Raw genomic sequence first — 12150 nt, 5'->3', positions numbered from 1 at the left:
GACAGACAGACAGACAGACAGACAGACAGACAGACAGACAGACGTAGTAGGGGTCAAATGTACTGTTTGACCTCTGTGCTTCCCACGGCGACCAACCATTCAGTTGAACATTGACCTATTTGTCCTGTCCCGTGGTTGCCACGACAACGCCCCTCCTTTCTCCGCTTTCTTTAAAGCATCTCGATCTTAAAGTACAGCCTTTCACACCCGCACGCACACACACACACACACGCGCACGCACGCACGCACGCACGCACGCACGCACGCACGCACGCACGCACGCACGCACGCACGCACGCACGCACGCACGCACGCACGCACGCACGCACGCACGCACGCACGCACGCACGCACGAACACGAACACACACACACACACCCACACCTCCTATCTACACTGTACTATTCTGCAGTGGTTCTCACACTTTTTCATGTCAAGGACGCCCAAATTGATATGTAATTTGGCCGCTTACCCCCATCTGAAAATGTTTTGTGCCAGGGACCCCGAGAAGAGAAGAAGGTTTGTGTTCAAATAACTCTCCCATTGTAGCCGAGCCGGGAGCAGTACTGGCACCTGACGTAGGGTTTTTTTCCGTGTTGAATGGGAAACATGGCCACAGGCTGACTAAATAAGCGATTTAAGCGGTTGTTTCGTGCCGGAGCAAAAAGTTAGGGTTCCAAAACATCCTCAAACATCTGAACAGTTTGGAAACTACCATTAGTTTTTGGATACGATGTGGCGAAAAAGGTAATCCAGGGACCCTTTGCGGCCGTTCCACCGATTCCGGTAGAGCTCGCAGTGGAACCTCATCTCGGAGCTAGCGGAGTGAGAGGTTCGTAATGGGGCCCAAATGAGCAACTACACTTTAGAAACAAGCCCAAAAAAACGCAACCAGTAACTACCAATATTTACAAGCGACTTTACAGAAAAACAAGCCAAAAGTTGTTTATAATAAGCAGACATGGCAACGCTGGCTGTGACACCTCAATCTCTACAAGTGACTTCAGCACTTAATAATAAGCATTGATAATTGATTTTTACTTGTAAAAGTATTTCTATAATGCAGTATTGATACTTGTACTTAAGTAAAATATTGGAGTACTTTTTCCACCACTGTTGTTGACTGATTTGATCCCCCAAATGGATTGAATGACTGCCAACAGGAAGTGACGCCCATAATTAAAACACCCCCTTTTCCCCAGTAGCTAAGCTCCCTGTAGGAAACGTGTGGATATAGGAATCGGGTGTTAATCGGGGGCTGGAGTCATCCGGAGGGCGTTTCAACGGGAGAGCGTTTCTGCGGCCGCTCCGATCGAAACATTCACGCTGGGCTTCTTCGACTTCACTTCCTACTGTATGGTTTGTGCTGCTTCATTTCATGTTCCTGTGTCTGCCTGAACGCACACACACACACTGTGTGTGTGTGTGTGTGTGTGTGTGTGTGTGTGTGTGTGTGTGTGTGTGTGTGTGTGTGTGTGTGTGTGTGTGAGTGCGTGCGTGCGTGCGTGTCCAGTTCAAGGTTAGATGCACATCGTATTGACTGTCAGCGCTTCCCCCTGTGTGTGTTTGTGTGTGTGTGTGTGTGTGTGTGTGTGTGTGTGTGTGTGTGTGTGTGTGTGTGTGTGTGTGTGTGTGTGTGTGTGTGTGTGTGTGTGTGTGTGTGTGTGTGTGTGTGTGTGTGTGTGTGTGTGAGAGTGTGTGTGTGTGGGTGTGTGGACAGAGAGAAAGATGCATTAGCACCTCAGCAGGGCGCTCTCAATCTCATCTCCCCTCTACTCTCTACTTCTCTCTCTCTCTTTACCTCTCTCTCTCTCTCTCTCTCTCTCTACCTCTCCATCCATCCACACATGGAGGCATCTGGCCAGCTTTTGGCTTTTGTCCTAGTGTGTGTGTGTGTGTGTGTGTGTGTGTGTGTGTGTGTGTGTGTGTGTGTGTGTGTGTGTGTGTGTGTGTGTGTGTGTGTGTGTGTGTGTGTGTGTGTGTGTGTGTGTGTGTGTGTGTGTGTGTGTGTGTGCGCGTGTGCGTGGAGGGGTCAGCGTCTCCCCTTGGCCCTTTTGTCGTCCGCTGACCTTCAGTAATGGGTTTAAAGCTCTCCTCTGGGTTTAAAGCTCTCCTGAGGTATAAACAACATCTCCATGAAACCCTAACCCACGGACACACACACACACACACTCACAGACAGACAGACAGACAGGGTTTAAAGCTCTCCTGAGGTATAAACAACATCTCCATGAAACCCTAACCCACGGACACACACACACTCACAGACAGACAGACAGACAGACAGACAGACAGACAGACAGACAGACAGACAGACAGTTCTGTGCCAGTCAGTCAGTCAGTCTGTCTGTCTGTCTGTCTATCATTCAGTCATACAGACTCCAAAAATAGGTGATATACAAAGCTCACAACGCGTCGCAGATGCGACACATTGTGAGTTTTGTATATCACCTATTTTCAGTGCACGACTCTCTCTGTCTCAAGATTGCCAATTGATAGACACATATACAGACAGATAGACAGGCAGACAGACAGACAGACAGGAGGCATATGGTCCATTCAGGTGCTGTAGGGGGAGGTAAACCCATCAAAGAGCCTCTCATATCAACTCCACTCAGCCGTGGACAGGGAGAGAGAGAGAGAGAGAGAGAGAGAGAGAGAGAGAGAGAGAGAGAGAGAGAGAGAGAGAGAGAGAGAGAGAGAGAGAGAGAGAGAGAGAGAGAGAGAGAGAGGCAATAAAGATGGAGGGAGCAGGGTGTGAAAGGGGAATGATGAAAGATGTTAACAGATAAAGAGAGGAAGAGGTGAGGTGTGACATTTGACGAAGAGGAGAGAGAGAGAGAGAGAGAGAGAGAGAGAGAGAGAGAGAGAGAGGGAGAGAGAGAGAGAGAGAGAGAGCGAGAGAGAGGGACGGAGAATGAGAGAGCAAAGTGTCAATGTCACACATCTCTGCTATCCTTATTTGTAAATACAGCACATTTCTTTTTTTGTTTATTTCACACTTGCTTTGGCAATTTGAACCCTATGTTTCCCATGCCAATGAAGGCCCTTTTAATAGGCTCTATAAACAGCAGCCATTGGACAGAAGAAGCCTCTTCCCTACGTCCTACACAGGTGTTACCAATGACACTATAAATGAAGGCTCTTTTCCATTCTGGTCAAACAGAGTCAGGGTGCTGATAGTGTTCAGTGGTGTAAAGTAACTAAGTACATTTACTCAAGCACTGTACTTAAAGGGATACTTCACTTTTGGCGGGGGGAAACATTTAAAAAATATATTAAAAATAAATGAAAAAAGTAATGGAAAATTCATGGCCCCCTCACGCATTAGAGTGTCCTACTAATGTGTGAGGGGGCCTTTATTTTGCCATAACTTCTTTCATTTTTTTTTAATATTTTTTTTTAATGTTTATTTTATGTGAAAGTGAAAGTTTACTTTACTCGAGTATTTCCAATTTTCAGTACTTTTACTTCTACTCCATTACATCTCAGAGGCATCTTGTAGATTTTTTTTATTATTACAAAACATACATTAACCACTTCAGTCCTATATACATTTCAGCCATTTGAAAATAGCCGATCTACAAGCTCACAATGCGACACGATGAGAGAGAGACAGAGAGAGAGATAGAGAGACATCCCGTTGGTTCATGGTTTCAGACAGCGTATAGTGAAACGTTATCTGCATCGTGTAGACGTGGTGAGCGGTGAGGACACAGTGTGGCTTCTTTCTGCTGACGCTATACAGATCTGATGCTATGACCGTTTTCTGCTGACCACACGCTGTTATGAAACCCGGCGCGCCCCGGTGTCCATAAACCCACTACATAGCACACAGGAAGGCCCTGAAAATAGTCTGTACACTATGTGTGTGTGTGTGTGTGTGTGTGTGTGTGTGTGTGTGTGTGTGTGTGTGTGTGTGTGTGTGTGTGTGTGTGTGTGTGTGTGTGTGTGTGTGTGTGTGTGTGTGTGTAGATAGGATAACCACCGAAGCTCGTTTCCATTGTGCTTCATAAAATAGTCACAATAACACCCAACCAACAGACAAACCGACAGAGAAAACAAAAGAAACTGAAAACAAACAGTTACGACACAATTATAACAAACTCAGCAGAAGATAGGGAGCCAGGGATGCAAATAATGAGGAAACTAAGCCCTCACAAGAGGACCCAACAAGTCGTCTACAACTACCTACAACAGTGGTACTGCAACCAACCGGTCGATCGCGATCGACGTGTCGATCTTCAAAGCCGCCACAGTCGATCACAAACAGGTGTCTGTATTGGGGCGAGAGGAGGCGATAAAGACGTAGGAGGGACCCGTGAGACCCAAATTGGACCCATGAGGGGAAATCATTTAGATTTGATTTGTTCCTAATCTTAACAAACCCTCACAGACAAAATGATCCATAACAATTGATGAGAGATAATCTGTCATCAGATCTGTCAAAAGGGGAGCAAAAAAGGGGGTCACGGTGGCGCAGTCAGTAGCACTGTCGCCTCACAGCTAGAAGGTCCTGGGCTTGATTCCCGCCGGGGACGCTGTGGGTGCTGGGGGCGTGTTCTCTCCTCCGTGTCATCAGTGCCCATACCCTAGGTGGGGTTGGTGAAAGGGCCTTTCTGTGTGGAGTTTGCATGTTCCCTATAGGTACCCTCACAAAAACATGCAGTAATCCTGGTCTCTATACCGCCTCCCCCTGATCAGCCGGAGCGCCTGATGGAGGGGAAAGGAACTGGTTGGAATAACGTGTTCCTTCCACACGCTATGTCCTACCGGGGAAACTCCCCCCTGTCAGGTGATAAGAAGCGGCTTGCTAGCTCCTCATGCACTGAAGGAAGCATGAGCTCGGCTCTGGGCTCCCCTTAGGCTGGCAGAGGGAGTGTAGCGCCCAGGATTACTTAGACAATTGGCACTGGGTGAAAAACAGTGGGATTGCAAAATTGTGGGGAAAAAAAGAAAAAGGTTTGTTACCACTGACCACTGGGTAGGCCAGCACGGAGTGTGTGTGTGTGTGTGTGTGTGTGTGTGTGTGTGTGTGTGTGTGTGTGTGTGTGTACAACATGTGGTCAGGCGGAGACATGTAGGGGCCGTATATACGACCGACATTATACGCTACACACGCCCATAACATAAAACATCTTCACAGGCAAACAGTAATATTTAATTCACTCTACTTCCCTCTGACAGCGAGCGAGCGCCCTGTCTGGACACACCCACTTCTGACACACGACTCGATGATGATGATGTCATAAACGTGAGCCCTGTAAAGGTTTAGCTAGCGCACCGTAGCGCACACGAGGCATTTAAAGTCTATATCCGCCCTCCCTCCGCTCACCGTAACGTTAATATTTATTCGGCGTGACAGGCTCGTCAATGGGGCCGTTAATAACGCCTAGAGACAGACAGAGAGAGAGAGAGACAGAGAGAGAATAAGGTTTTATACCAAGTGAATGCATTATACAGAATATCCTATATTTCAGAAGTTTTCAAAACAATATTTTGAAAAAAGACTACAAGCACAATGTGTCGCGATGCGACGCATTGTGAGCTTGTAGAACGGCTATTTTCAAATGGTCGAAATGTATATAGGGCTTACGTGGTTACTGTTTTGTAATAATAATCAAAAGTAACTAGTATCTAAAGTTTTCAAATAATTGTAGTGGAGCAAAAGTACAATATTTGTCTCTGAGTTGTGGAGTTGAAGTAAACATACTGATAATTGGAAGTACTCCAGTAAAGTAAAACATACCTCAAAACTGTACTTAAGTAGGCTACAGTACTTACTGTAGCTAAATGTACTTAATTACTTTACACCACTGAATGGAACACAGCTCTGTTTACACTTTTATTCATTCCCATTTGTACAGACATTGTTTTGTTTAGATAGTTTTGTTCCACTTTTGCCTTGGCAATGTAAACGTATGTCTTCTCATGCCACTAAATCTCCTTTGAATTGAAATTGAAGCCCGATTTACACTTCATCATGGGACGTTGTCGAAAGGCCGAAAATAGCGGACCTACAAGCTCACAGCGACGCGCTGTGAGCTTGTACGTCCGCTATTTTCGCACAAATCAGCGCAAATCAGACAAAAGAGAGACAACGAGACAGAGCGAGAGAGAGAGAGAGAGGGGGAGAAAGAGAGAGACGACAGGAGAAAGGGAATTGGAGGAGAGTAGACGAGATGGAGAGAGTGTCACAGAGGTGGAATAGTGGTTATAAATCAGCCGTCCATTAGCGGAGGGGTTATAAAGTCAGTGGGCGGAGACACCGCGCGGCCTGTTATTGTTTTGTAGGTTTTATTTTATTAGGGGGCTGATGTCATCTAATGGTTTACAATAACTACATGGAGAGAGAGTGTGTGTGTGTGTGGGGGGGGGGGGGGGGTACGTTTAAAGTGTTTGCATGATGCCGTATGTCTGTCAGGGTATTGATCACCCGTGTGTGCGTCTGCGTGTCTGTGTGTGCGCGCGAGTGTGTGTGTGTGTGTGTGTGTGTGTGTGTGTGTGTGTGTGTGTGTGTGTGTGTGTGTGTGTGTGGGTGTGTGTGTGGTGTGCGCGTGTCTCAGTGTGATTGGTACTGTGTGAATGAGTGTGTGCGGCGTGATCTCGAGTCAGCCGTTCTAAGAGCGAGCGTGCAGCCAAAGGACAGAGGATCTGCTGCCAAAAGGACCATGTGGGAGACACACACGTGCACGCACGTGCAGACACACAAACACACACACACGCACGCACGCACGCACGCATGCACGCAGGCAGGCTCAGATATTCCAGTCTGCATTATTCTGTGAGGTCGGTAGCTAGCGGTAGCTAGCTATACAACATTGATATTGTGATATTTCTCATCACTCGCTGTTTTGTCATAGTAACATATTTAAATGGAAATCCAAAATTGGTACTTTTCAAGATTCAAATTCAAAAGTAGCAGATCTACAAGCGTTTGTATATCTCTATATATATATATATATATATATATATATATATGTGTGTGAGTGAGCCACCTCTCTACTTTCTGTCATACGTCATCAATCCATCCATCACCAGCTCTCTCTCAGGATCATCTGTTTTGTTCTGTCCTTCCTCTCTCTCTCTCTCTCTCTCTCTCTCTCTCTCTCTCTCTCTCTCTCTCTCTCTCTCTCTCTCTCTCTCTCTCTCTCTCTCTCTCCCTCCCTCCGCAGGGCGAGCTGCTCTCGCTGTTCCAGGATTAGACTCAGTCTCAGTCGAGGCCCTGCTGTGCACACATAACTGTCAGATAGCCAGGCCCTGTGTGTGTGTGTGTGTGTGTGTGTGTGTGTGTGTGTGTGTGTGTGTGTGTGTGTGTGTGTGTGTGTGTGTGTGTGTGTGTGTGTGTGTGTGTGTGTGTGTGTGTGTGTGTGTGTGTGTGTGTGTGTGTGTGTGTGTGTGTGTGTGTGTGTGTGCGTGTGTGGGAAAATAAAAGGTGAGGGAGGAGAAAAAGGACACAGGAGCTTTCACTTCTCCACCCATCTGTCCATCCATCCATCCATCCACTCATCCATCCATCCCAGTAGCCCAGAGAGGACATGGAGAGATGAGAGGGAGACGAGGGCGTTGAAGGGGGTCCTACTCCCATAGCTGGTCCTCTGCAGGATGCCAGACCCCTGGCTTATCCTGTACACTCCTCCACTAATGTGCTTTAGCTCGGGGCTTAGCTGTGTCACACACACACACACACATTGTGACATGCTTTGCTTTGGGAGGGTGTTATACGGTCACAATGGTCACACATGTCATGGCTGACACTGACCGCAGGACATAGAGAAACATCGGCCTTGAAGCAGCTTTGAAAAAAAACATGTTTCAAAGACCATTTACTATTTTCTAAAATAACAACCCACAAACTAGAAAATATTGTTCCAATAAAAAAACAATGTGGGCTCGCTTTAAAGCCAAAAAAATGTAGTTATAAAAAATAACAAATTCAGTTTGACTCTGCATCTCTGTCTTTGCGTTGTTTGTGGCTGCAGACTTGCCTCCGGTTGATGTAAGTGCTATGCTATTGCTACATGGGCGCCGCCATTACCGTTTACAAATCTGATTTACTGAAATCGCGTTTGAAATCTCGTCTCGCGATACTTCCGCCATTCTGGAGACCGGCGGTTTGGGGGGGGGTCCCCGAAATGGAAAACATCGCTTGGGGGTCCTAGACCACTCTTCTGATGAGTTAACATCCTCAAATAACGGTAAGAAAACCATTATTTGAACCGAGAAATTCTCCTTTAAAGGTATCATGACATTCATTTTCACTTTTTTTATTTTCAATGTTTTATTTGGGGTTTTATGACCTCAATTACACCCAAAAAACCTGAACTTAGAACATTCAGTGGATTTTCTGTGGTCTGGGGTTTTCTGAATAATTAGGCTGAAAAGTAATCTGAGCTTGGCCCTTCGACAGTGAGGTCACAGTCGATTAATCCCGCCCACTCTCCTCCTCGCCCCTCCCCTCCCCTATCCTTTCCTTTGGGGGGGGCGGAGCAGAGGCGATGATTGACAGGCAAAATCCCTCACCAGCGACACCCACAGGCAAAGATTTATTTTTTCATTGCAGTTGAAAAGGCTTTAGAAATGTGAGAGAAAAACACCTGCCATGGATCACTGGAATGGAATTTTCACTTAAAACTTTTTGTACACTTTTGAAGGACCAGGACAAAGACTTTGAATGTGGTGTAAAAGTGAATGTCATTAAACCTTTAAAAGTGGTTAAAATCACCCATGCAGTGACGCCTTCGGTCCCACGATAAGTTGATCCTAAAATAAAAGCCTCAATGGGTTCCAGTAACAGACCAGAAGCCTGTAGATTATCATCTGATTCTGTTAACGTGCTGATCGCACCCCCCCCCCCCCCCCACCAGCCAGGGGGGGTTTGCTCCCCCACAGCAGCTTCCTGGTCCATCAAACAGAGTTTCTGCAACAACATGCTGATGGGAGCTCCATTCAGCCCCCTGGGGGGACGAGAAGCATCTTCTAAAAGTCTAACTGCAGTAAAGAAAGTACGTCTGGCTGAGTGAGGTTCTACAATGTGTGATGTATGGTGGAGGATGCTGAGAGATACCAGATAGGCTGCTCTCTAATAATACAGAACCCCTGAGGGGCTCTCCCTGCTCCCCCCCCCCCCCCGCTTCAGTGTACACACACACACACACACACACACACAGACGACGATCCCCTTTCAAGTGAAACGCACACATTCACTTCCTCCGTCTCACATACGCGCGGACGGACACACACTCACACGCACCCACGCACACACCCACTCACACATACACACACACACACACACACACACACCTCCTGCAGGAACAGCCAGCTCAGCTGGTTTCCCTGAAAGCCAATCTGCTGCACGACTACCGTACGGTTCTCCAATCCCCACTCCCCAATTCCCTCAGTACCGTCTTCACATCCTAACAGACAGAAACCAAATCTATGCATCCGAAACGGGCATCCAGCACCGCATCTGAGCATCCATCCATCCATGCATCCGTCCGTCCGTCCGTCCGTCCGTCCATCCATATATCCATGCATTTTAGGTTAGAAATAAGCAACGTAGTAACATAAACATCATGCTTCACGCTGCTGCCCCTCTCTTAGGCTTTGTGAGATGCCGGCTTACAAACATAGCCTTCTCTGGCTAATGCCTTCCCATACCCCAAGGGGATGATTGGCCCAGAACATAGACTGTAAAAATGAATGGACAAAGCGACACCATTGGTTTCTACAGACCGTAAATGAAGCAGATTGTTCAGGAATTTCAAATCCGCCATCTTTCTATATTGTGTCATATCGCGTCATAGCTAATGCAACCGGAAATGAATGCTATTGGTTGTGTAGCTTGTCAATCAATCAAAAAAGCCATTTCAACTTTAATCTGTGTGTTCCTACCTTCTTGACGCGTCCGCTCTTGGTGCCCACGAACACCAGCGAGTGGTTCTTGTAGACGTAGGCGATGACCGAGGTCATCTTGTCGACGGCGTCCGAGAACAGGGGCTTGCCGCGCACCATCTCCGACACGCCCAGCGGCGCGTTCATGTCCAGGCCGCAGAAGTCGTCATCGATGGTCAACAGCTGAGAGAGAGAGAGGAGGACAGAATGAAAGGGTTATAATAATGTCGTCATCGCAAAGAGGAACGCAGCGCATGTTTACCTTCACTGGAGTGGTTTGAGCGATTAGTTAGTCCATGTAGTATATGGGGAAGCAGCATTTAGTTTTTATGCACCGCATAATCTGGAAAAAACTCCCAGAAAACTGCAGGTCTGCTGCCACGTGTGTGTGTGTGTGTGTGTGTGTGTGTGTGTGTGTGTGTGTGTGTGTGTGTGTGTGTGTGTGTGTGTGTGTGTGTGTGTGTGTGTGTGTGTGTGTGTGTGTGTGTGTGTGCGTGTGTGTGTGTGTGTAGTGCGCGTGTGTGTGCTCGTGTGTGTACTTGTATTCCTATACTTGTGAGGGCCAAATATCCCCACAAGTAGTAGAATTTGATGCATATACATTTTCCCAGAAAACTGATCGTTTTTTGGTAAAAAATAAATAGATAATGATTTTGGAGTCCGGCATACAACTAGGAACAAATTATTAGAGGTTCGGGTTAGTGTTGGAGTTAAGTCTGAGTCATTCATAGTTGCAAGCCGGTGTGGTGGACCGAAAATAGCAGATCTACAGTACAAGCTCGCAGGGAGTGACACGCAGCTAAGGTTGTGGGGCTTCGGGAATCGAACTCGTGACTCTTGCTGTCAGACTGCATTAGAGTCTATATGTGGTATGCGCCTTAAGGCCACCGTCGCCCCGTGTGTGTGTGTGTGTGTGTGTGTGTGTGTGTGTGTGTGTGTGTGTGTGTGTGTGTGTGTGTGTTCTTGGTGTGTGCGCACGAGTACTCGTCGATGAGAGGGACAAAGACGGGGACGACGTCCTGTCCTTATGCCATATACAGTAGATGCACAACTCGAAGCTTGCCGTATATACCCATGATGCAACAGTGCGGTACGATGCAGTCCTGCAGGCACGGGGGGGGCGGGGGGGTCTGACCTGGGTTCTGAGGTGAGGAACAGAAGCTTCATGAGGGACCTAGCAGGGACAGATGGAGGAGTCTGCAGAGGTTTGGACCTCTGCTGCACGGAACGGATTCTAACTGACAGGCTGGTATTTATACACTCTGCACGTGACCTTATGCGTACTGTATGTCAGTGTGTGTGGGTGCGCACGTGTGTGTGTGTGTGTGTGTGTGTGTGTGTGTGTGTGTGTGTGTGTGTGTGTGTGTGTGTGTGTGTGTGTGTGTGTGTGTGTGTGTGTGTGTGTGTGTGTGTGTGTGTGCTTGTATTATTGCTGGTGCTCACAAGAGAAACTTGCTGACATGCAGTGGTGTAATTAGGTACATTTACTCAAGTACTGTACTTAAATACAAATTTGAGGTACTTTTACTTTACAGGAGTATTTACAATTGTCTATACTTAAATACAAATTTGAGGTACTTTTACTTTACAGGAGTATTTACAATTGTCTATACTTAAATACAAATTTGAGGTACTTTTACTTTACAGGAGTATTTACAATTGTCTATACTTTTACTTCTACTCCACTACATCTCAGAGGCAAACATTGTACTTTTACTCCACTACAGTTATTTGAAAACTTTAGTTACTTGTTACTAAATAAATTATTACATTATAAAACAAACATTAAACACTTTAGCCCTATTTTATACCTAGGCTATTTGAAAATAGCCGATCAACAAGCTTGCAACGCGTTGTGAGCTTGTAGATCTGCTATTTACAAACATTTTTGTACTTTTACTTTTGGTACTTTAAGTACATTTGGATACCAATACTTTTGTACTTTTACTCAAGTACATTTTTTATTCCAGACTTTTACTTGTAACAGAGTACTTCTACATTGCGGTATTGACACTTTTACTTAAGTAAAACATTTTAGTGCTTTTTCCACCACTGCTGACATGTTTTACCATTGAGCTAATAGAGCCTGCCTGTTTGCCGAATGTTCCCCCCAGAATAGGGATGCTTTAGCGTTCAAGTGGGTTAAGTCTTCAATGTAGTGCTGCGCTGGTGCGTCAAGACTCACAGTCTTGTGTTTCATTATTATTAACCCATTAAGACCTGAAGCCATTTCTACAAATGTCTTCTAAATCCCAAC

General features: G+C 46.4%; 1 protein-coding gene across 1 annotated transcript in view; it reads right to left on the bottom strand.

Annotated features, from left to right (window-relative positions):
* Positions 1–12150, bottom strand: part of plxna4 (plexin A4) — a 355677-nt gene that overhangs the window by 274250 nt on the left and 69277 nt on the right. The window contains exon 3 of the mRNA XM_080421613.1: positions 9894–10076. Within this exon, the coding sequence (XP_080277739.1) occupies positions 9894–10076 (183 nt within the window). The remainder of the gene's footprint in view (positions 1–9893; positions 10077–12150) is intronic.

The sequence above is a fragment of the Gymnoscopelus braueri genome, assembly GCF_963280865.1.
Source record: "Gymnoscopelus braueri genome assembly, chromosome: 23".
Classification (NCBI taxonomy): domain Eukaryota; kingdom Metazoa; phylum Chordata; class Actinopteri; order Myctophiformes; family Myctophidae; genus Gymnoscopelus; species Gymnoscopelus braueri.
Note: the sequence above shows the minus strand (reverse complement) of the source record. Positions and strands in the feature narration are given on the sequence as shown.